The following is a 24600-nucleotide window of genomic DNA, read 5'->3' on the forward strand; positions in this document are numbered from 1 at the left end:
TTGACAAGTACCAGCATCAGAACTGGTGTTTTTTTTGGTTTTGTTTTTTTAAACATCATCATTGTATTAATTTGTAGTTATTAAGTGATTAAGAGGAAGCGAGCTTCTTTTATTTCTTCCTATTTTCCATCAGTCCGGATGCTCAGTCGCATCATGCCCAATATGGTGCCTCTCACAGTTGAGTCTTGGTACTAAAACCAAAAAGTGGTTTTGGGGGAGGATACCTGCGACTGTTGGTTATACCTCTTTCCGAAGTGAGGTGAATGTATACTGTAGATTAGCTCTGTTTTTTAAATAAGAATGCAAATTATTATCTGTCTTCCTTTATAAATAGCTAAACAGTATGTGCAAATGAGTCATACTCTGCAATACAATCACGCCTTTGTAGAAATCTCCTGAAGAAAAATCTTCTTAGCTGGCGTCAGCCCAATGGCCGACTTAATTGTCACCGTTGTGGAAGTGACTTGATTTGTCAACACTTGTTCAGATAGTCCTTTTAAAAAACAATGTTCATGTTTGCTGTGAGTTCACATGCGGACTACCACTGACGGGTGACACGGTGGCTTCTTTGCTCCAGGCACACATCGTGTCCACGATGAGCCCTTTTTCTACTGCAACTGCAATCTTTCACTGCACAAAAACTTTTACAGTTAGCCTTTTTATGTCCGTAAATCACCCATGCTAGCCTGGCTGGAGATACTGTGAGGGGAAGAAGGGTGAGCTATCTGTGGTGGTGAGGAGCCGCCAGAGGAAATCAGAGTCATCTTCCTCCGGGCGCGAAGGCTCCATCGCCACCGGGTCGCTGGCGGTGGTTTTAAGGCGGACTTTCCTGTGGCGAGACGCCGACGTGGCACTTTTATGCTGATGAGAAGTCCTTGAGGCGCTCTCCATAGCGTCAATCGGCTTTAGAGAGCCGCAAAAGTTCATGTGAGGTGGAGCGGACGGAGGATGTGGCCTTCGGAAGGAGGTAGGAGTTAAGGTGTACAAGGTTTTATCAGAGTTCCTTTGTCCTGTTGACAGTCTGCAATTGAGGACCACGGCGATGGGAAGAAAAGACACAAAGGGACCAAAATGATTGATCTAGTTCGGCAAAAAAAGTGGCTGTCATACCTGTCAACGTGTACGTTTTCCCCGTATTTCATACGTTTTTAATCACAATTATTTTGGTAATAACTGAAATCACGATTTTTCAAACGATCACTTATTTTTGTTAGGAAACAATAGAATGTTTAAATGTAAAAAATATAAGGACAAATACATTTCTTTGAAACACTATAGTTATGTAACTTCCTTTTGGACCAAACAAAATTGATATAATTAGTTATTATGAATTTTTTTTAAAAAGGGGCGAATGTATAAATTCAAGTATGATTTCCTTTTGTAAACAAAGTGTGAGTGCATTGGATATAAATGCATATTAATAATCTTTTTTTTTTTTTTTTTTTTTACGATTATGCCAATTTTTGTAATCTTGGAGTGAAGCAATCATAATTGTAATTGAATTTTGATTAATAGCACAGCCATATATATATATATATTTATAATTGATCATTTAAACCAATAATGGTGTTGTTATTGGTATTACTATTTCAGCAAAAATGTAGACATCCTATATCCACCATACTCACCTATATGTCTGTCTCACTGCTTTCTCTGCGACGTGCGAGGGAGGTGAGGGGTAGAGCTCAAAGTCTTTTTGAATAGCCCCTCTCAGTTCTTTCAATTCTAAAAAGGTAGTTAAAAACGATTGATACAGACAACCGTGTCAATCACGTCCACAGGATTCAAATCATTTTCCACTGCAGCACTGTTACGGCAGACTCAATCCTAGCCATTAGCGTCAATGGGCCCCTAGATGGTAGCATTGGCACAAAAGTTCCTCCAGCAACCAACCTGCAAGGGTCGGTTCACTATTGACGCCCTCAGCCTGACTCCTGCACTGCTTTTTGATCATTTCCTGCAAATCACATAACACACACGGGGTTGTACGTTACATTAACCGTGCACACAGCAGTACGGTGTCTGACTGTAAAAGTACTACATTGAGCAGAGAAGAGGAAGCTAATGGGCTAAATATAACAAACAGGCAGAGAGGGGAGGAATTTCTACATGTGACCACTAAACGCTTTAACAGAAGTATTCCATCATAATTTGCCCTCGAAAATTCCCGTCCAAAGTAAATGACAACCAGCATGTGTACGTGTGCGCCTGCTAGCAAGCTGATTGAACAGTGTATTCGCTGTTTCTACCCAATACGACATGAACGCAATCAAATCTTTTCAAATATAGAAAGTTAATTTAAAAAAAAACAGCATATTTTGGTCTTTTCCCTAGTGGGACTAGAAGTATGGCAACATCTGGCCTCAATAAGTCATAACTCTGACAAGTATGACAACATTAGAGGCATATGTTGCCTCTAGCCAGCTGGGGTCGGAACATGTACAGATGCAGTAATGTGAGGATCTAGAGGAAAGAAAAAAAAAAAAAACAGGCTACTTGCACGTGTTTATGTGGCACATACATGTACGTTTATGGGGGGGGGGGGGGGGGGGGGTAAACGGCCAGTGCAATCCACACTGGTTTCACATCAATACAGTAAATATGACTCTTATCCACACATAGTTGAAGGTTTTAGGGATTAAAACTAAAGAGGATTAAAGATCAACTCCTTCCTGTCTTACCTGGATGCGCTGTACTTTTGCTTTCAGTGCCGCACATTCTTCAGTTAGGATGGACCTGCAAACGGTTCAATTGGTAGGTTGTTGAGGTTGACATTTCAATGGGTAGGAGTTGACGTTGTAAAAAGGGTGGGTGGTGGGCACAGTTGTAAGGGGATGTTGTGTTGGAATAAATCCTTAAAAGGGAAGTCAACGCAACCTTTTTTTCTTCCAGAATAGGTTCTATGCAAGCCCACTAGTTGAAACAGGGCATTCTGATAAATATTGCGTTTGTGGAATAAGTGTTAATCCACTCGTTTTTAGCCATCTCTGCGGGCGGCCATTTTGTCTTTTGTCAACTGAAAATGACATCACAACTGCTTACAACGACCAATCACGGCTCAGATTCAGAAAACAGGTCAGCCGCGATTGGTCGCTGTGAGCAGTTGTGATGTCATTTTCAGTCGACACAAGACAAAATGGCCGCCCCAAGAGATGGCTAAAAACGAGTGCATTTTGCTACTTAATTTATATTCCACAAATGCAAAATTCATCAGAATGCTGTGCTTCAACTCGTGGGCCTGCTGGGAACATATTCTTGAAAAAAAATATCTTTGGGTTGACTTCCGCTATAAAATCCTTCAAAATTCAACTGAAAATATAACTTGAAAGAACAACCATAAATTAAAACAGTAGCAAAGTAAAAGGAGAAAATAATAGCAATAAAAAAAGTAGGGTAGTGAGTAGTGTTATCTTACCTGTATGCACGTGTTACTACCGTGCGCGCGTGTGAATATTTGTTATTTGAAGGAATATCACTCCCAGAGTTCGATGCTAATTTCCTGTTAGCATGATAATGCGTGGATTTTACATTGACTTTAGCATTAGCGCTGGCGATGCGTTTAAATCCTGTCTTGACACGGCCGACGTACACCGAAAACCACGGGGGTGGGGGGGTCGTACGCCGATTGCCTTTCGACGATAATTATTCGACGGGCGCTCTCCCGAACTTCCTGCTGGGTAGAAGTCGCTACAGTAGGATAGCGAGTACTAGCGATGCGGTTCCATATGCCCTTTTTTTTTCAGCTTTGCAATTCAGTCTGCATCAATGCTATTTTTGTGAGGGTGTGACTGCCAGAGCTGATTCAACAACAAAATCAGACAGTAGTGCAGGAAGGTGTGTCAGTAAGATAACGAGGCGAGATCGGAAAGCATTGGTGCAGTCAGGTATTGAGGTAGCTACGTAGCGTAGATGAAAGGCAAATCTTTTCAAAGACTTAAGACATTCATTCTGCGGTTGTTGTTTTTTTTTTTTTCTTCCCCCATTTGAAATCCACGGAGACAAAAGCTACAATCTAGGTCATGTAGGAAACTGCAAGTCCCCAGTCACACGATAAATGAGTCTCCATTAAAAAGTTGCACGCAGGCAGGCAGGAGACGGCTTAACAAAGCAAGGACAAATACAGTAAGTCGTTTTCCCGAGGAAGCGGTCGTCCCTCTCCCTCTCCCTCTCCTCTCAAGTTACATAAGCCCGACCGGCGTCCGGCTCGGGACGCGCTTTCTCACAATGGACCCTTTTGTTGTGCTCAAGTCAGGAAATGGAAAAGAAAGAGAAAGAGAGGGCGGGAGAAAGGGGAGAGGAACAAGGCTCTCTTCCAAGGTAGCCCCAGTGACCGCACTGCAACACCGACCATGACGCGAGGGATGGAGGAAGAAAAGGAAGGAGGCGAGAAAAGGGGGAAAAGCTGTCTGGGAGGGACAGCTGTGAGGGAAGCGAGGCAAGAAAAGGGCTTGACACTCCACTCGCTGTGTTTAACAACCAATTAAGTCCAATACAATAAAAATCCAAGATGCTTTGACTTAATGTTTTTTTTTTTTTCAATCTGACTCCTCAGGACAAGCGACTCGCATTTACAACTACGTAACTTCAAACTACTTTGCAGTTTGTTCATTTCCCAGATGTGAGGTTATTTGCGGCAGGATTACCAGAGGTGGCCATTTTGCTAGGCAACATTTTGCTGGTCTGTCATTCGTCACACTGACTGATTTTTGCTCATAAACTGGGGTGGTTGGTAAACCGAGGTTCCGCTGTATTGCTTTCTTATCTCATTCACTGCCAGACATTTTCTGCATGACCCTCTTTTTACCCTAACGTTTGAAAACATTTGGCAAAAAAAAAAAAAAAATGTAAATACATTCCTGGGACTGAATGGCTGGACTGTGAAAAGACAAATCAATACATAAATGGCAGTGAATGAGTTAAAGAGGAAAAACCAACCCAAATATATTTTTTTCAAGAATAGGTTGCCAGCAGGTCCACTAGTTGAAAGCACGGCATTTTTATTAATATTGCGTTTGTGGAAGAGTAAGAGTGAATCCACTCGTTTTTAGCCATCTCAGGGGGCGGCCATTTTGTCATTTCTGTCGACTGGAAATGACATCACAAGTGCTCAGGTAACGACCAATCACGGCTCAGCTTCAGAAAACAGGTCAGCCGTAATTGGTCGTTACCTGAGCAGTTGTGATGTCATTTCCAGTCGACAGAAATGACAAAATGGCCGCCCCCCAGAGATGGCTAAAAACGAGTGGATTAACTCTTATTCCACAAACGCAATATTTATCAGGAGTTGACTTCCCCCATTTAAGGGCTAACAACGTTTCGACTTACTTAAGATGCTCAACCACACTGTTGATGTCGATGATATTCAGCTTGTCCTTCATTGCTTCAATCTCCCCTTCGATGTTGGACTGGATGGACGCGCGTGAGCTTCAAGACAGGAAAGCCAAGGTCAGGGAGTTACATGGCGAGAGGCGCCGTACGGCCGCGCCACGTCGCTCGCCCACACCTGAGTCCATCTTTGGGCTCGGCGCTGACGTCAAGGCGACCCAGGGCAAAGTTTACCGTCTTCACGTTGTAACGACTTAAGAACTCCTCGTCGTGCCTGGAACGACAAGGCGACATCTGCCGCGTTATGGCCCATCGAGGCTCTCCAAACAAAAATAATAAGAGGATCCCAGCAATGAATTACGAGCCTTATAAACATGCGACTTAAAATGGAAAAGTTGAGCAGCCGCGTCACATATTCTGGAAACTCCTTGAGGGAGGGGGGATAAAGCAACCAAAGCAGGCGGCCGCAGGCGAGCCAACAGCCCGCTCGCTTTTATTGTCCCCGCATTAGAGAAAATGAGTATTTTCTACCCGTAGACAAATCACACCCATACTGACTGGTTTGCGTGTGTGTGTGACAGAGAGAATGGATGGCTGGCTCGGGCATCAGGACCACACAGGAGGAGTCCAGTAGATAAATCACTTGACTTTTATAAGGCGCCGCCCCACCCCATACAAATGGCTCCAATATCACAATAAAAAAAAAAAAAAAAAAAAAAAAAAAAAAAAAGTGACAATTACCACCCACGACTCCCGCGGGTGTGACGTCAAGCCAACTCGGTGGTGTTTGTAAACATTTGCCTCAACTGCTACTGAGAAGTAGCACCGGCCAAAAATTAACTCAGTTAACTCAGTTTTATTTACCTGCCGCGCCAGCTTCCCTCTGCTCACTTTGCAGCCAAACTTGGAGGGGAGTCACTGTCACAAAGACGCACTTTTACCTTGTTTTACTTTGAACAATTGCTCCATGGCCCATTGGAGAAATCCAAAATAATTTGCGCACTTTGCAAAGCCAAATTCAAATACCGGATTAGTTGTACGTCTTTGGTGTATCGTTCAACAGTTGTATTTGACCGGAAATGAATCAGGGATCCAAGAAAGCTGTTAGAACAGTTCTAGTATAATCCTTTTTTGTTTTTCATATTAATTCCGACGTTTTACTCAAGTAAATATCGTTTGCTAGCTTTGTAAAAAATTGTAATAGAAAAAATATGATTAATCGCGATTAATTATGGAAAATTTTGCAATTAATGAGTTAAAAAAATGTAAACGTTTGACAGCACTAATATATATTTAACTAATTTCTGGGTGCGGAATCCCAAAAAGTGATTTCGTTTTTTCCGTCACGTAGCTCTGGCACGTCATGTTTTTGAGCTATAGGATCGCCGTTTCCTTGTTCCTAAATAAATGTGTAGGTATGTAAACATGACACTAAGACGGAATAGTTACACGGGTTGAAATCTAAAAAAAACAAAAACAAAACGTTTATTGGCAGTGAGTGAGTTAAAGAGGAAATCAACCCAAACATATTTATGCTATGCTAGCTTTCTGTTTGTAAATATTGATAGTACTGACGTATTGGGAGCTGAATACACTTTTTACCGCACTGTCCCAATTGTAACTACGCAGACAAGTTGCCACGTAGTTGTAAAGGGGTCCAATCGCAATCAGCTCATCAGTGGAAGTTTGCTTATCAGGAGGCTGCGGAGAAAAAAAAAACTTTACGTGCTAGGAAAAAAAAAACCAAAAAAAAAAAAACGACCGCAATTTTGGAATCAGCATGCCATTTTTTTTTTGTTTTAATCAGCATGAAAATCAAACCCAACAGATTTTTTTTCCCTCAAAGTGTTCCCCAGTAATACGTCAATTGTTGTTGCGTGTCCTCATCTGAATGGACCCCGTGAAAAAGAAAAAAAAAAAAAAAGAAGAGAAAAGCAAACGGGAAGAGGTCGGAAAATCGGCAGGCAATAAATAGTCGCGAAACGAGAAAAAGGAAGGAGAGAACAATATGTTGGGCTATTCTCGGAGGTTACGCGGGGCAACATTCCAGCCAGCAACAACTCAGTTGCCAAGTGTATTACCAACACGCACTAGCAAACACTCACACACACACACGCACGCACGCACACACGCACGCACGCACACGCAAAGCAGCTTTACGACCCCCTTCTATGTTCCCCAATAAAAGCCATTTGCCAAGAACTAGTTGCCCGTCGAATGCCCTGACACTCGCGTGAGAAATTAAAAAGCAAACAGCAATTAGGATGTTTTATAACCGCTCCTTCGATTTTTATAACACTGATAACTTTGCCTTCATTAAAAAAAAAGAAAAAAAAAATCGAGCCAGAGCACCCAGGATGTCACTGAGAGCACTTAAAAAGCTGCATCAAATGCCCGGATTACGCAATATTTCTTCACTTATCACAGCGGGGCACCATTTCCAAGACGTGTTTTTGGCCGGCCATTTAGCGCACGCTCAAATATTCAATCCAGTAATTTAGCGTGGCGCTAAAAGGGCCGCTAAAATCCAGCGCCATGCTAGGCTTTTAAGTGATTTATTGTATTGCAACAGCCCCGCTCCCAGAAACCTTTGTTCGTACAACTTTCCGTCTCATTTCTAACCGACACGGGGGCAACGTATCGCGGTTTATGGAACGTCTTTGTTGGAGGGAAAACGCGCATCGAGGACGAGAGAGAGAGAGCGGGGGCGCCTTATCGTCCTCTTGCAAGCCAGCTGTCGGGACAAAGCAAGACGTGGCGGGGAAGAGAAATTACGAGCGCACAAAAAGGATGACTGGCCTTTGCGTTCTGTTCAATCTTACGTGAGAATAGAGTTGCCATCTATCAACCATCCACGGTACTGACCCACAACATCCCAAAATGGCAAAGAACAAATCAGCGGACGATTTTGAAGATGCTTTTGAAGAGGTCTTGTCTAGGTTTGGGTTGTGACTACCGGTAATTGAATGACAAACATCAAACAGTTTAGACAAGTTAATTTGAGGGTTAGTAACAATCTTAATAACTAGGACCCGACTGATATCAATTTTTTGGAGGTGCCGAATACGATATTTGGCTGAAAAAAAACGATTAATCGGCCAATTAATTAAAACATAGTTAATAAATAAAATAACTTTTTTTGGGGGGGCGTTCACACTAACAACATGAATAACTGTTGTACAACTTTACAACCGAGACAAAAATCGGCCAGAATTGAAATACTTTGTGATTTTTTTTTCTTACAAGCGATGTTCGAACGGCATTATCTTTGTCTAATGTTGTAATGTGTTAATGTGTAAAAAGAAAAAAAAGGTAAACAATCGCAAAGATTTGTAAAAAAACAAACAAAAAAAAATGAGCTGATTTTGGGTGATTTTAAAGGAGCTAATATCGGCGAATTAAATGCTGGCCGATTAATCAGTCAAGCCTTAGTAACAAAATAGTAAGGCTTGGTCATTGCGATTGTGACTTTAGCCAAACGTGGTAAATTCTATCAATTGTCGTTTGGATTGAAGTGGAAACTTGGAGCAAGATTCTACCTAGGAACATTTTTCTGACCCACGATATCTACAGTGAACGTTTCGCATAGGGACCGAGCTCTGCCGCGAATCGCAAAAATGTATGAATAATGGATGCCTCCTGGCATCATTCAAACCCACGTTCATGTTACCAGAGTAAATTATTAAATAAAAATGTTACACATTCAAAAAAAAAAAAAATCAACCACAAACTTAAAAAAAAAAAAAAAAAAAAAAAAAAAAATCTTTGGTGAAACAAGAGAGCTTGTGAGTGAAACCGACCTTCCCTCCCTGAGGAATTTCTCTTGGAGATTCTCCAGCAGCATCCTGACCTCGGCCCTCACCAGCTCCTTGATAACCGGCGGGTCGGCCAGGGGGCCCCTCGATCGGGAGAACTGAGCCCCGGCCTGTTGGCTGTCCTGCCATATCTTGTACCACATGACTGCCTGGGAGAGCACACAGCCAAGATGAGCACAGCGGACGGACGTGGTTGGGAAATTGGCGGCTATCAGTGCGCACACATCCAATGGCTTCACTACTCTCCGTATGATACTTTTACTGACGGATTCATTCAGATTAAAAAAACAAAAAGGCAATAATTACATTTGCAAAGCAACGGTACGGTAAATAGGGATGTAACGATTAATCGAAAATCGATGCGCTCAGATTAATCGATGATTCGACTCGACAAATTGAAAAATCGGGTTGATTAAATTGATCCAGAAAATGATGTTTGAAATGTTTTTTTCATTGCGGGTGCATCGGACATTTTGAATGTGTAGATCAAATTAAGCTTTTGCGCCAAACATCCTTGCGTATCGCGTTTGTGGATGGCTGCAGAACCGCACTAGCGCACGGAGGCAAGCGGAGGTAGCGATTTTTGAAAAATCGAATCAAATGGAAAATCGGGATGTGAAAATCGAAAATCGAATCGGGGCTTTAAGTGAATCGTTGCATCCCTAGTAAACTTTTTTTTTTTTTTTCTCTTGTGTTTTTCTGGGTAAACACATCCCATTTTTTTCTCCACATCTTAGCGCTCTTTGCACCTGGGACGACCATCACTACACCCAAAACTGTTTTGAAGTGTGCTTTGGAAGCAAATCATAATCAAGGGAAAATACCGAGAGGGCTGAAGCAAAAGCGCATATGAGTCTGGCTAGCATTAACGCATTCCACACCTGCTTCTTGTCAATCACGTCCGACCCCTTTTCAGTAAAAAAAAAAAAAAAAACGTCGCTTCAAAGGAATACACCAGAGGACCTGGGAACACATGTTTTTTTTTTGTTTTTTGTTTTGCGTGTGCGTTTGTGTGCTCAGCACACACACGGCCAGTTAGCGCAGCTTCCTTGGCGGGCCCTTTGGCTGTCGACCGGAGTGTTTATATTAAAGGCTTCATGGCTCAAAGGCTGACGAGTGGATTTCGCCCCCCTCCCCCACCTCCCCCCTCCCCCAAGCCGCCCTTTTCCTTCCTTCTGCAGTAAAACTGTTGATCTCACGCGGGAGCTATTTCAAGGGTAACGCTGCGAAAACCCAAATGATTACACCGGGTTGGTGAATACATGGAGGGTTTATTTTTGTTCGCTGCAGGGAGATTAGAGAGGAGCGAGAGAGTGTCGAACCACGGCAGACAATGTTGGACCTTGGCGGAGGGGAGGAGCCGCTCAATGGCTTTCGCAGCGGTGCACGCAAGCACGGGAATCGTTACAAGGCTGCACGAGAAACGGTCCCGGGTGCACACGCAAACAATAATTGGCGCTCGCATTGGCACCTTCTGTTCGTTTAGAGTCCGCGGTGAACCTGACGCTTGATTTTGGAATGTGGGAAAGAAGCTCGGAATTGCGGGGGCGGACGGTCGACACACTAGCTTAGCGCGCTTTAAAAGCAGCAAATCTCTACCAGGCTCTATTGGGATTTTGGAGCCGATCGAAAAAAAAACGATAACCGATTACCAATCCGATCAGAGGACGGACCGATATGTTTGCACAAATAGTGAAAAATTGCGTGGCATTGACGACCATTGAAATTGAAAATGTTTTGAAATAATTCTCCTTTTTTTTTTAATTTTTTTTTTTTATATCACCCAAAACTGTCATTTGTATGACAATTACATGCGTAAAAATGAGATAAGCAACTCATTCCACATCATCATTTGAGACCGATTGCTGATTCCAAACGATTGTAATTCCAGACGACGGGTCTCGCATGAGACATCCGTGACGTCAGTTCAGCCTGCGTGAAAGGTTTTTCCTCATCCATTGAGCTTTTTCTTTGGCTTTTTTTTTTTTTTTTTTTTGCAACACTCACCAGAACACGCAAAACACCTGAGATAAGATTCAAATCCAGACCCTCGCAACTGCGAGGCAGACATGCAAACCACTAGCTCACTGTGCTTTCCCCACGTTTGCCCCCCGAAAAAGTTTTCAGAACGTTCTAGCCCTGACATGAAACCAAATTTCCCGAGCTAGCATCACCTCACATTTTCCGCGCCACACAGACACACGCAGACGTTTTCTCCACATCCACGTTTAAGGTAACGAATTCATGTAGCAAACAGTCTTATCACGAGTGGAGGATTAGCCTCTTTTACGCCGCCATGCTGCCCCCGCCCCCGACTTGCTGAGCCTCTCGCTTGCATGTACGTGCGTGTGTACGTGTGTAATCGCGTACGATTTGCATATGAACTGACTCCCTCTGCATCATTCTAATTTGATTTCCGTCCTCCAGGCCTTTAATCGTGGCCAATTATCTTCTTTTGCATGCGAAAGGCCATTCAAGTTGATTACAAAATTGAAGACCTAATATGCCCCTGATTGCGTGTGTGTGTGTGTCAGGGGCGGAGCCAGAACGTAGCTAATGGGTGGGCCTGGAAAAATCGGGGCGGGCCTGAATATTTCTCTCACTGAGCACAAATCCTCCTGCCCCGACACATCGCATATTCAAATAAATCCACAAAGTGAATAATATGAAGTTCGGATATTCCTTCGACAACCACAATTATGCCATTTTTAATATTCAATCAAAGAAAAAACACAGCGAAACACTCATTCAAAATTAATTCAATAATAATTTACGAACCATTGAAAAGTTTTGTTTTTTTTTCTTCACAAATCCCACTGGTTGGGCAGTCTGGCAATCTCCGCCCCTGGTGCGTATGCGTGCGCACCCGGGTTATAATAGTTTGGGATTTTTCATAAGGGTTAGCTTTTATTTCGTTGACTTTTTCCTTTTGAATTCAGTTAGTTCTGAACAGTTTTTAGAGCTTTTTCATTTTAACACCATTTTTAATATACGGTAGTTATTAGTTTTGTATATGTGTATATATGTATATGTATATGTATATGTATATATATATATATATATATATATATATATATATATATATATATATATATATATGAGAGATGTTTTTTGGGAAGGAGATGGAAGCAATGGGCCTCACTGTTCCAATACTTTTGGAAAGGCGTGTTTTTTTTTTTTTTTTTTTTGAAGCATTTGTGGGTTAAATGCTTTTGGGTGTTTTATAACAGCTCTTCTGAGGTGTGATTTGTTTTTAGACTTTCACGGTGGGCCGGATCAAATGCTTTCTCGTAGGTTGCCCGCCAGCAGCTCTTGCAAATTCTTATTCCCGGTCGCTCGAAGGAAAAAGAGGGCGTCTTTTCCTTTGATCCGCCCTCCAAAGTGACCGTGATCGCGCTTATATCACGCCTTGTCATCAGTACAGCAAATCTGTCTCGAGTGGGGTCAAGAAGCCAAAGCTGAGGGAGAGTTCAGCGGGCCCTTGTGTAAATATTGATGTCTGGCTGGCTGCATTTGGCGGTGGTGCCACTTTTAACCCAGTTTGGCTTTTATTAGGCAGTCTGGGACTTGTAATTGCTGAGTATAAACGGCCCAACGAAGCTTCTTACGAAACTGAGATTTTTTTTCTTTTTTTACTTTAATTGAGAGAACTGCTGAAGTGCGTAAACGTGGATTCACTTGTAGAAGCAATCCTATTAAAAAAAACAGACACATATTCTCAAAGGAGGACGAATAATTGAGCTTTTTTTTTTTTTTTTTAAATTTTATTTTAACCATAGCGTTTTAACAGAATTTATGGTGACAAAGGAAAATCTCGTGGCTGTTCAGCGCAATGTAAGCCATCCATTTTCTATATTGCTTATCCTCACTAGTGTCATGGGTGAGCTGGATCACAATGGATAATGACTAGCATGGAAACGTTTCATTTTGCCTCGCCATCAAGCATCTTCAGATGGTGAGGAGTTTGACTTGATTTTAGTTTTATGAGAACAGAATCGAATGCATAAGGTGCAGAAACCAAGAAAAACGGGCTAAGATGTGGTGTGCCCGCTTTGGCCACCGGAGGCAGTATAAAACAGAGAGACAGACGCATATACTGTTCAATGGGACGTCTTCAACTCCTCTCAGCTCGTCAGTACAGCGCTAATAGTACTGAGTACTGTTGTCCGTCTACGTGTGCTGCCACACACTTTGAAGATAGAATATCATTGTCGCAAAAAGAAATAAAATCCCCATCACCTCTGCGTGTAGCTCTGTGTACGTGTCAACCAGCGAACGGCCCAGCGTGGCGTGAATCTTGGGCATCTCGGACCTTGGGACATGCTCGATAATCAGGCTCCACAGAGATGGACCAGGGCACCAAATCTGGTTCCCGCTGGTCGACTGCATATGGGTGGCAATCCGTGGCTGAAGAATAAAAAAAATAATAATTTAAAAAAGTGAATGTAACATGAGTGAGGCTTCATGAATGGATGGAATGTTTTTAATCATTCTTCCAGTAGAATCTGTTAATTAACTCACATCCATCCATCCATCCATTTTCTATTGCGCTTGTCCTCATTAAGGTGGCGGGTGAGCTGGAATTATCCCAAGGCACACCCTGGCCTGATCGGTCAACCATAGACAAAAAAAAACAAACAAAAAAAACATTCACACTCACAGTCACACCTATGGACCATTTAGAGTCTGCAATGAACTTAACATGCACGTTTTGGGACATGGGAGGAAAATCCATGCACACAGGAGAGCATGCAAGTGCACCACTGTCGTATGGTGTTCTACAGGGTTCAAGTTTGGGGCCCCTGCTGTGTTTATTGTATTTGCTGCCCCTGGGTTCCATCCCAAGAAAGAATGATATTTCTTTTCACTGCTATGCGGATGACAGTCAGATCTGTACAGAATGTCCTGCTAAGCAAAAAGGATCGCTGAGGTCTTCCACCTCTACGTGCCTGCGCCGTGCCTCAGGCCAGCGGACCCGACACTACTAGAGGTACTGAGGACTAAGCAAAGAGGATCGAGCTTCTTCCTTTGCCGGTCGACTGACCTCCTGTTATTTTAGGCTAGTCACTTCTCTGTCCATTTTGAAAACTCATAGAACACATTTTTATTCTTTGCCTTTCGACTCAGCATGACACTCGGCATTGTTTTACTGTTATTATTGTCTTTATGTTATGAATTTATTGTTTCAACTGTCTTTGTTTTTATGTTTGATTTTAATTGCTCACAAAGTTGAGTAGTAAGTAAATTGATGAGCGGACACTGTAGTTGACTGACAGGTACCATTCAGGGTAGCTAGCTAGCCAATGCTAACGTGGGCAAACTATTAGCTGTAGTTTTAATCACTGCGTAAATTAATGAGCGTTACATGAGTGTAATGCTGTAGCTGACTGACAGGTCACATTCAGGGTAGCTAGCCAAAACTAAGAAGAAATTTGACATTGTAGACATGTCTACGGGCACAGTTATACATTTGACACAACGAAAATAAAACTATTTAAAAGCTCTGGAGGGTATGAAGTGTGTTTAATTTCCAGAGAGTAGGAAGAAGTAGTAAAAGACACTCACCGTCAATCTGCCCTTAGCGCGACTCGGGTGGTATCCAAGGCTAACATGTCAGTTGCTAAGGGAGGAAGTATCGCGAGATCTCGCGCGCCCCCAGCCTCCATCTCAGGTGATTTCATGGCGCACATATTTGGACTTGTAATACTTTCATTTCACGTCAGACGCTGCCGTCACTTTAATTATGTCACTATAAGGTAGGACCGTGACAGACGAGGACGTAAAAACGTGGTTCAACTGTTCACAAGTCTCTTCTAAAATCCCTCTGATGGGGCATTTGGGGGAGGACACAGTATTACTCCTCCAATGCCTCCACCCACTTTTGCACCTAAACTCCAGACACCAGACGGACCACGGCGGAGCAAAGACTTGGAACAAAGTCAACAAGTTTTAGCAATAATGTGACAAATATTACAAGCAAGAAAAAAAAAAATCCACCCATCCAACCTTCCCGGGCTACTCTCACCACACTGATTTGTGATTGAGAACCATGGTGTCGAGTCAGCTCCTTTTGGCTGTGCTGCTGTGCGCTCAGGCCGTCTTCGGCTTCTCGGTGGACGGCCAGCAGCAGCCGCCGCCGGAGAGCACCTGCGAGGCCAACGGTAGCGTCTACTACGTGGGGGAGTGGTACTTCCTGGACTCGGACCAGTGCACCCAGTGCGAGTGCACCGCGGAGGGCTCGGCGTGCGCTCGCACCGAGTGCACCAGCCTACCGGCGGCGTGCATCCATGTGAGTCACTACCCCAGCGACTGCTGCCCCCGCTGCGAGAGGATCGGCTGCGAGTACCGGGGGGTGGTCTACGAGCTGGGGCATAATTTCCAGGTAAGCCCCCGGTGGAGCCTGCACAACTCCTCCACCGTGAAGGTAACAAATAAAAAGTAAGAAAGAATGAGGTTTTTTTTCCTCCTCCATGTTAAATGTCAAAATTGACAGTCAATTATTATCTGATTCTACAACGGCATATCAACATGCGAGATTTTGAGGTTACGAACCAATTACCATACCAAATAAATTGATATTTAAAAAATGACGTGAACAACTAAGGAACAGAACTTCCACTAAATTACGCACAATTACAAGCGTAGTTGTACTACCTAGTGGCAAGTAAGTGTATTACACATTCATCTACAACCCAATTAACATTTTTAACTTGAAGGAGATATTTAGTCTCATTTTCATCTGACATTGTAAACAAAAAAAGTGTCAACAAAAATGTGATCATGTTTCATGCACACTTGCACATTATCCTACCAGCAAATGGTGCCCCCCATTGAAAGTGAGAGTTACTGGACACCTCAATAGGTACACCTACATTAGGATGTACTCTCCAGTGATTCAAAAACTGAAAAAAAGTGTGACAGCTTGATCGCTATGCATTTCTAACTGCATAGTATATACTTTATACAATTACTACAAAGTGAAAAATATAGCTGTTTTTTTTTGGGGGGGGGTGTGAAATGGTTAAATTTCAAAGGCCCCAAGTGATCATGACTCATTTACGAAAAAACAATAATGCTCGGGTATTCATTTAAACATTGTTTTCCCCTATTTAGCTGCGTGAGACTCAAATAGCTACAAACAGCCATTGCAACCACAAGAGCCTTTGAAAACTGATATTGACTTGTGTGTTTCCTAGCCAAGCGAATGCGAGCAGTGCACGTGCGACAGCGACGGCATCGCCCGCTGTTTGGTGGCCGACTGTGCGCCTCCACCGTGCGTCAACCCCGTGTACCAGCCCGGCAAGTGTTGCCCCGAGTGCAAGGACGGTGAGAGTCCACGCCATGTCTATTAAAGCGAGGTGCCGCATTAAGGCGAGGTGCACACAATCACACATAGCCTTTTTTTTTTTAAATACAAAATGAGTGTGTGGTGTACCCAAGATGACCAGCAAATGATATGTTGTAGTACCAAGATTGACCTGTGAGAGACAGCATGGTGCCACAGGGCATCCACACTGCCGAGAAATTGAAAGAAGAAAGAGACACTGTTGCGTCAACAAAATTGGAAAAACGTTTCATTGAGTCCCGACTAATTAATATATTATACAAATATGTGTCAAGAGCGAAATAACAATGACAAGGTTTAACCAAAGAGACAAAAATAACAATCACTCAAGTTTTAAACGATATTATAATTTTTAAGTGTATGAAAAATACATGACTAAAAATAGTCAATAAAAGTGAAAAAAAAATCACAGAAAAATGTTTGCAAAAATCTATGAAAATAAAATACCGAAGAACTATGAAAGATTATTTAGAAGTGTTAAAGGGGAATTAAACCCAAACATTTCTTTACAATATGATTTAAGCAAGTGGATTATGCTGCTTGGGGGATCAATTAATTGCTACTACAATAATTTAAAAAGGTAGATATTAGATGTAAAATAATTTTAAAAAATCAAAAGTAAAAAATAAAAAAATCGCAAAAACACCTAATCGCTACAAATTAATTTTTATTTTAAAATGACTAAATGTTTTTAAAATACATGCCTTTTGTAAAACAATCACCGGTAGAAAAAATATTTAGCCAAAGTAGAAAAAAATGCCGGAGACATCCTGCAATTGGGCCTTTGTTGATCCAAACGTTGGAAAATGCTCATATTTAACCCGATTATCATTATGCGTCTACCCCATTAAGTCAATTTTACTCCCCCCAGGTCCAAACTGCTACGTGGACTCATCCCGCAGCCGGGTGATTCCCGCCGGCGAGCCCGTCTGGGTGGACTCGTGCACCAAGTGCCGTTGCCACGACGGCCAGGATGCTGGCTACTGGGAGGGCAACCGCCTGGCCACCTGCTCCCGCCTCAAAAACTGCACACCCGTGCAGTCCGAGACGCAAAACTGATATTCCGCTCACACGTCATCCATCTAGACCAATGCACCAAAGACTTTGAGTTAGCTATTAAAAAAAGAATATAGGGAAAATTGGAGGAGCTCAATGAGACGTCAAACTCAAAATACATATTGATCCATAGTGACAGGGAAGATGCTATCAATTCTAAGACCAGTCCAGAGGATGACTCCTCCACCAGGGGGCGCAAATTCCCAAAACAAACTGCAATGACATTGTCATATATTGGGGATTTGCTTATTGTTTCTATTTCCGATAACGTCCCTCCTTACTTGTCGCTCTATGAGCCGCCGGAGTGATGTCAAAATTAACTCTACAATCTCCCGCAGTGTCGCCGTTTGGCGAAAATTTAGCAATAAACAACAACCTCTGGTTATACGAGACGTGTTTTTAACAGTCTTAACATAGCAAAAATTGTTTTGCAAAGCCTAGCCGCGTTGTGCTTCTCCTATGTCAGCACGTGAATGTCCAGTGGCTTCATTGAATGCAATGTTGAGGAATTGACTGCTTTGTAATTGCTCCATATGGAAATAAAAAAAAACCAACACTTTTCCTCAAATCAATAATGCTGTAGCAAGAAAGTACTGCATATGGACTTACTGAGCTCCTATGCAATCACGTCTTGATCAACATGAAGGTTCATCGATTGGACTGACAGAAATGCTCGTGCAATACGACGCTGGATTGAGTGGTGCTCCAAAATAGTCGCAATTGAAGTAGCGTTTTCCACGACACATCTCAGAGAGAGTAAAGGGGCAGAAAAAGGAATCACTATTGAATTAAAAGATATAAATAAATACCTTCAAATAAAAATATAAATATTAAGAGAAAAACATGATTTTAAAATGATTACAATATAAATACAACTCTCTACAACAGTCATAGAAATGGTCACAAAAGTGTCCCAAAACAATTCTCTTGATCATCACAATACATATTTAAAAGGACATTTGCAGTAAAAATGACAAATAATCCACTTAAATATATATTAAAAAATACATGAATAAATGTAAATAAATGTCAAGATTATAATTATTTTTAAAATGTCAGCAATGGGGGAAAAAGGCAGTTTGTCCTAAAAAAATAGGAAAATGTCAATAAAAATGATTGTAAAAAAAAAAAATGCAAGGACACAAAATATTGATTTTTGTATGATGACGGACTCTTTATCAGCACATATAGAGACCTCATTATCTTTGGTGTGTAAATGTAACCTGCTGATAGCTCAGGAGGTGCATGAATACAAACATTGTTCTCAATATCTATCCATCCATTTTATGAACTGCTTATCTTCACTGTATGAAAAAAAAAAAATCAATCATTCCCAGTTGTATGACCAAAAATAACATCAAGAAATGACAGAATCATCAGCAATCTTTAACCAGAAGTTTTATTGATTGTATAGAAAATTTAGTTTGGATATGACATAATGCATACTATATAAGATAACATTTTTTAACATTCAATGTACAAAAAAAAAAAAAAGAAAAAAAAACAGCGTTTGGATTTACAGTAGATATATATATTTTTAATCTTAAAAACGCCTTTGGGCCTTAAGGTCCCGACACAGGAAGCCCGCCCTGTTGTGAGGAACGAAAACAGGCGAGCACCTGAGGTGTGCTGCCTTGATCACGAGTACGGCTTGACTTCAAACATCAGAGCACTCCGAGTCCATTAGCAAACATGGAGCACTTCTCGCCACGTCGCTGAAAGGAAAGGAAATGAATAGAATTGCCAAAACCCACCTTGGTGTAAATGCACACTGGGGGCCGCTCGCGTCTGCCCTTCACTCCCGTCAAATCCAATTAGGCCTGACTGATGTGATGCAGTAAGCTTGCCTGCTGATGTATTACTCTTCTCCGAACAATTTAGGAAGATTTCATACCAAAAAACTAAACAAAAACAAAAAAACTATGCAGCAATTAGTAAACACTGGATTATTTTTGGCATGGCTATGGGAAAAAAAATGTCCCCATACTTCTACTAGATTTTTTTTTTTAGGTATATGTTCTTTACCTCAATATTTATTTTTCTGACAACTTTTGACTTACTCCCTTCACGTGGAAACAGAAATCAGAATGTGTACTTAAGTTGAAAAAGTACTTACAGGAATCTATGCTTCTACTCAGGTACAGCGAGAGTACTTAAAGCAGAAGTCAACGCAAACATATTTTTTTTCAAGAATATGTTCTATGCAAGCCCACTAGTTGAAACAAGGCATTCTGATAGTATTGCGTTTGTGGAATAAGAGTTAATCCACTCGTTTTTAGACATCTCTGGGGGCGGCCATTTTGTCACTTCTGTCGACTGAAAATGACATCACAACAACCCAGGGCACACAGCTCAGCTTTAGAAAACAGGCGAGCTGTGATTGGTCGTTACCTGAGCCCTGAGTAGATGTGATGTCATTTTCAGTCGACAGAAATGACAAAATGGCCGCCCCCCTGAGATGGCTAAAAACGGGATGTTTTTTGCTGCTTAATTCATATTTCAGATTAATCATGTTGCCTTGTTTCAACTAGTGGGCCTGCTGGGAACATATTCTTGAAAAAAAAAAAATGTTTGGGTTGATTTCCCTTTAAGTGATTTTTCTGTAAGCGCAAAAAATGATCCCGTTCGATCGAGCCAGTCGTCCCAAGCTAACATATGGCAGCTGTAACCGCACACAACAAGCTTTCCACACCTCAATAAACCGAACCATTTCATAATTTTATAACATTTTATATCGCCTCACAAATTAGACTGTTGTCCAGAGGTGTGTGATTGCATTGGGCTGCTCTTGGTGGCACTAAAGCCTGCAGTGAGATTTGCAAGGAGGGCAGAAAAGGTCAATGAGACTGTGCAAAGGCAATCAAAGGTGATCACATGCAAAAAACAACAAAATCCGTACAAAGATGGGGAAGACAGTGTAAATGTGTGAATGCGTGCGAGCGCTCCAAAGACGACTCCTCTCACCTTGCAAAAAAAAAACCCCCCAAAAAAAACAGCAACCTTGAGGCGAAGATAAGCGTACCGAACAGATTAGGGCTTTTTTTTTTTTTTTTTTACCTCTCAAGACTCAAGAAAAAAACTGTTTTGGTTTACAGTTCATTATTTAAAAGGTGTCATTTAATTAATAGAAAATAACTACTGAAGGCATCAGCTCGGTGTATATGCTGTACGTACTTGTAAATATATGTAGGCGACAGCAATATGATAGCAACCAAAAGGAGAGTAAAGCATCAAAACACACTTGGATATGCTTAATGTAGGAAATGATGATGGGCAGTACCATGTGCTAGTTGGACTGTATTAAAACCAAACCAAACACATTTAAAAAAAAAAAAAAAACTGATAAGGCTCGTTGCTTCTGATATCCCACGTTATGATGACTAGAGAAAACGCACCGCTAATGATAACAAAGGCTCATTATTATTTGTCACTGCAAGCTTTGATTTGAGTAGGCATGGGCCGGTTAACCGGTTTCAAGGTGTATGGCTCTTTTATAAAGTCACAGCCTCAAACCTGCTAAAACATTCCATCCATCAGTAGTAGGGATGTATACGATTAATCGAAAATCGATTCATCGAAAATTGAGTTGATTAAATTCATCTAGAAAATGATGCCTTGAAACGTTTTTTCATTCCAGATGCATAGCATATTTTGAATGTTGCAGATCAAATTACGCTTTTGCGCCAAACGTCGTTGCGTATTGCGTTTGTGGATGGCTGCAGAACCACACTAGTGCACAGAGACAAGCATGGTAGCATTTTTTTAAAAAATCGAATCGAATCGAAAATCGGGAACTGAAAATCGTACCGCCCTCTCCTGTCGACTGGAATTGACATGAAAAGCGGCCTCGGGGTCGCCTTGCAAACGTGACCAAACAGGTGAGCCGTCTTGAAATGAATCAGCTACAAAAAGTTAGCCAGTCTACAACTGGTGGGGGAAAAAAAAAATACTGTAGACGCACTACACAAGCACATAACTAGCTAACTAACAAGGCTAACATTAGTTTGTTTCCGCTCTGACTTACTTCACAATGTGGAGAACAGCAAATAGCGACTCATTTTCTGAGAAATAAGTACTTTTACCGCTGAATGACATTTTCATTTTATTTACAAAAAAAAAATTATTTTATTTTATTTTTTTACATTCCTACCTATAGAGTGCATTCAACTTGTTGACCCAAACATTTCAAAAGAATGCATTTTAGAGCTAATTGCAATACTGCGATACCCTGAAACCGGGATATTTCATCATAAATCTTATACCGGCCCATGCCCACAATTGACAATTTGCACCAGCTCAGTTCAATTCCTCCAAATGGAGATTTTTCATGAGCCAGCAAGTCAGCTAAGGGGATAAACGAACAAAGTAAAGGCCAATGAGGCTGAGAGAGGAAATGGAAAAAATAAAATTATATATATATAAATAATATGAAAAAAATATGAAAATGAATTAATTAAATTAATCAATTACATTTTGGAGGAAAGCATTATGACCTCACATCGCGTCAAATCAGGTCATTATTATAACAATAAAAGCTCATTTGCCTTCTCTATTATGAGATAATTATAATTATGAGAACAAAAGGCTTCAATCTTTAGTGACGGGCGTTTTCCGACACTTGCCCCCACAGATACAACACATGTTGCACACGTTGCTCCAATAACTTTCAGTCTCTGTATTTCAAAAAAATTACAAAGGAAAAAAAACAAACAAACAATAATGTCCCAGCATGGTCCCGGTGAGGGAGACGCAGGCACGATACATTCATTCGTTAACGCCAGAGGCTTTGATTTGGGAATATTTTGGACTGGCACAAGATCATGTACATATATGAGCCAGATCAAGAGCGGCGCACGCCTGTCATTTGCTAAATCTTGCTAAACACGTGGAAAGCGGCGTCCGCGATCTTCTTCGTTGTATCACTCCGCATCTCGCAGGTGTCCGCATGAATCTCAATACTACCGCGTGTTTTGCCGTTGAGGTTTCAAAACTTCTATCGCCACATCGTGGTCCTCCCATCACTCATTTGAATGGCTTTTGCCATTTTGGGACTTTCAACCTTGAGGTGCCTTTTCCATGTCCTCCGTTTCAATCCATGAAACTCCTGCTTCACGCCATTCATCAAACATTGGTCCCTCCATTCCAAATGTTGTCCAGAGAGCAAGTCAAAGTGTTAAAAAAAAACAACAACAAAAAAACCCAAAAAAAAACGTTTTCCTCACTTTGATGTGCTTGTGACTTCCTTCGTGCGTCCGTCCGTCCCAATCCCAACCTACCTTCTATCTATCCTTTGAAAGGCCGGGGTGGCGGTTTGCCGATCTCTACTGAAATGTTAGTGTACAGTGGGTACCTTTTGATCTGGACCACTCGGTACGTGAGCAAGCTGATGCCGTCCTTCTTCATGGTGTTCTTGGTGTTCTGGATTTTATTGAATCTGGACAAACAGAAGAAGAAGAAGGTCCAATCAGAAGACTTATGGTCAAGGCTTCACCGACTTCAAGGGGACATGCAGTGGTAACCTCGACTTTGATGAGTTTCATTAGTTCCGCGACCAGGACGTAACTCAATTGACTTGTTCAGCGGTGCCTTGAGATACGAGTGACTCGACTTGTGAGTTTTGGGAGATACCAGCTGTCGCTCATACGATAGCTGTGAACTCAACTCATTTTCACAACAAACAGCAGTTGGGCCGATAGTAGACACTTAAAAACTTGTCAATCGAAACATAAAAACACTGATTCGCAATTTCCCTTAAATATACGCGGACAAAATTGTTAGTATCCTTCTGTTGAAGCAACACTGTGTCATATGTCAGTTTTTGTTGATTATGGCGGCGCCATGTGGAGAAAACCGGTAGTGTCTTGACAAAAGTCAACCACATTTCCCATGCGCGCCAGCTCGTAGCATTGTGAAATCCGGAGCTCTCGCTGACCTGCAAATTGAACTAAATTTACATTTCTATTTCCAGTGGCTGTGTGAAAGATGAATAGCGATGAGGTCATGAATCTAATTTTGTTCAAACAAGACTTTTGTTTCTTTGTTTTGGGGTTTCTGCCATGACACCAGTAATAGCGCGTCGACGTTCGAATCGACTTCCGTCCTTAGAGTGAAAGGAGGAAGTGAGTATGCCCTAAAGCAATTCGGGACATTTGTATTTTTTTGGTGTGCCAGGGTTGCTTCCATCCTCCTCAAAGTTGCTTAGTGCCAGTAAAAACGATACAGACGCCCCCTCCCCCCAGGGCATGACAAAAGTCCCATTCAACTACTTGTAAGTCAATGATTCATCAAAAGAGTTGTGAACATTTTTTATGAAGGTCCATTTCTTGCCCAGTGTTGCTTTAATGGAAGAAATAGGGACATGTTGAACCAACCAATCAGCATCGCAGGTGTCTTCAAATTTGTAATCAGTCAGTCGGCCTATTTAAAGGGTGACAAGTTGCCACCGTGCTGTTTGGCGACATGGTGTGTACCACACGAAACATGGACCAGAGGAAGCGACGGAGCGATTTGTCTCAGGAAATTAGAACGAAAATTCCCAACATTAACGGTAAAGGCTATAAGACCATCTCCAGGCAGCTTGATGCTCCAGTGGAAAATTTATGGAAATGTAAGATTTTTCTTTCATAAATAGAGGGTTACCAACCAGTTTGCCCATGTGTATATCTATCCATCCATACATAATCGATATCGGAACGAGGGGCAAATACTGATTCTAAATCGCCACAAGCTAAGGCTGGAGGTTTATTTACTCAACCGCAGCGGGGAGAGGCGCTGTTGATCCGGTCTCAACGACGTTACCGCCTTAAAAAAAGCACAACATTCAACAATCGGAAGAAGTGACGGCGCCGAGGTATTTGCGTGGCGGCGCAGCCGACAGCGCGATCCATCACAAGGTTTGCGGAGTGAGGCCGGAGCGTGCTCGCACTGGCTGTGGTTCAGCAGACTCGCATGGCAAGTCGTCCTCGCGTGGGAAATTGGCTGCGATGCGAGCGCAGAAGATGGGGAAACGGGAAGAGCGATGCATCAGCTCGCCGAGCAGCTGCTGATGCGACCTCATCC

General features: G+C 42.0%; 3 protein-coding genes across 6 annotated transcripts in view; 1 reads left to right on the plus strand and 2 right to left on the minus strand.

The window, feature by feature from the left end:
* Window positions 1-307: 307 nt before the first annotated feature.
* On the minus strand, window positions 308-15483 carry ccdc24 (coiled-coil domain containing 24). 2 transcript variants are annotated; one of them, XM_086043394.1, is made up of 10 exons: window positions 14706-15483; window positions 13662-13745; window positions 13380-13547; window positions 9126-9289; window positions 5504-5599; window positions 5326-5424; window positions 2682-2736; window positions 1894-1957; window positions 1629-1725; window positions 308-1021 (listed from the first exon to the last, which is right to left on the minus strand). In XM_086043394.1, exons 2-10 carry the CDS (start codon window positions 13677-13679, stop codon window positions 682-684), a joined length of 1101 nt encoding a protein of 366 aa, XP_085899520.1. In that variant the 5' UTR covers window positions 13680-13745; window positions 14706-15483; the 3' UTR covers window positions 308-681. The 2 variants fall into 2 exon arrangements, with proteins under 2 accessions (XP_085899520.1, XP_085899521.1); XM_086043395.1 differs by lacking the exon at window positions 13662-13745 and having other exon boundaries at window positions 14706-15481.
* Window positions 14792-18099, plus strand: LOC147141360 (von Willebrand factor C domain-containing protein 2-like). Its single transcript, XM_086043401.1, has 3 exons — window positions 14792-15522; window positions 16337-16466; window positions 17357-18099. Exons 1-3 carry the CDS (start codon window positions 15190-15192, stop codon window positions 17542-17544), a joined length of 651 nt encoding a protein of 216 aa, XP_085899527.1. The 5' UTR covers window positions 14792-15189; the 3' UTR covers window positions 17545-18099.
* An 822-nt stretch (window positions 18100-18921) lies between these two features.
* b4galt2 (UDP-Gal:betaGlcNAc beta 1,4- galactosyltransferase, polypeptide 2) overlaps window positions 18922-24600 on the minus strand; it is a 64323-nt gene continuing 58644 nt past the window's right edge. For all 3 annotated transcript variants that reach the window (XM_086043654.1, XM_086043653.1, XM_086043655.1), the window contains one exon: window positions 18922-22975. In XM_086043654.1, coding sequence (XP_085899780.1) covers window positions 22825-22975 — 151 coding nt within the window. In that variant the 3' untranslated portion in view covers window positions 18922-22824. The remainder of the gene's footprint in view (window positions 22976-24600) is intronic.

The sequence above is a fragment of the Filicampus tigris genome, chromosome 10, assembly GCF_054856515.1.
Source record: "Filicampus tigris isolate MCC_2025a chromosome 10, RoL_Ftig_1.0, whole genome shotgun sequence".
NCBI lineage: Eukaryota > Metazoa > Chordata > Actinopteri > Syngnathiformes > Syngnathidae > Filicampus > Filicampus tigris.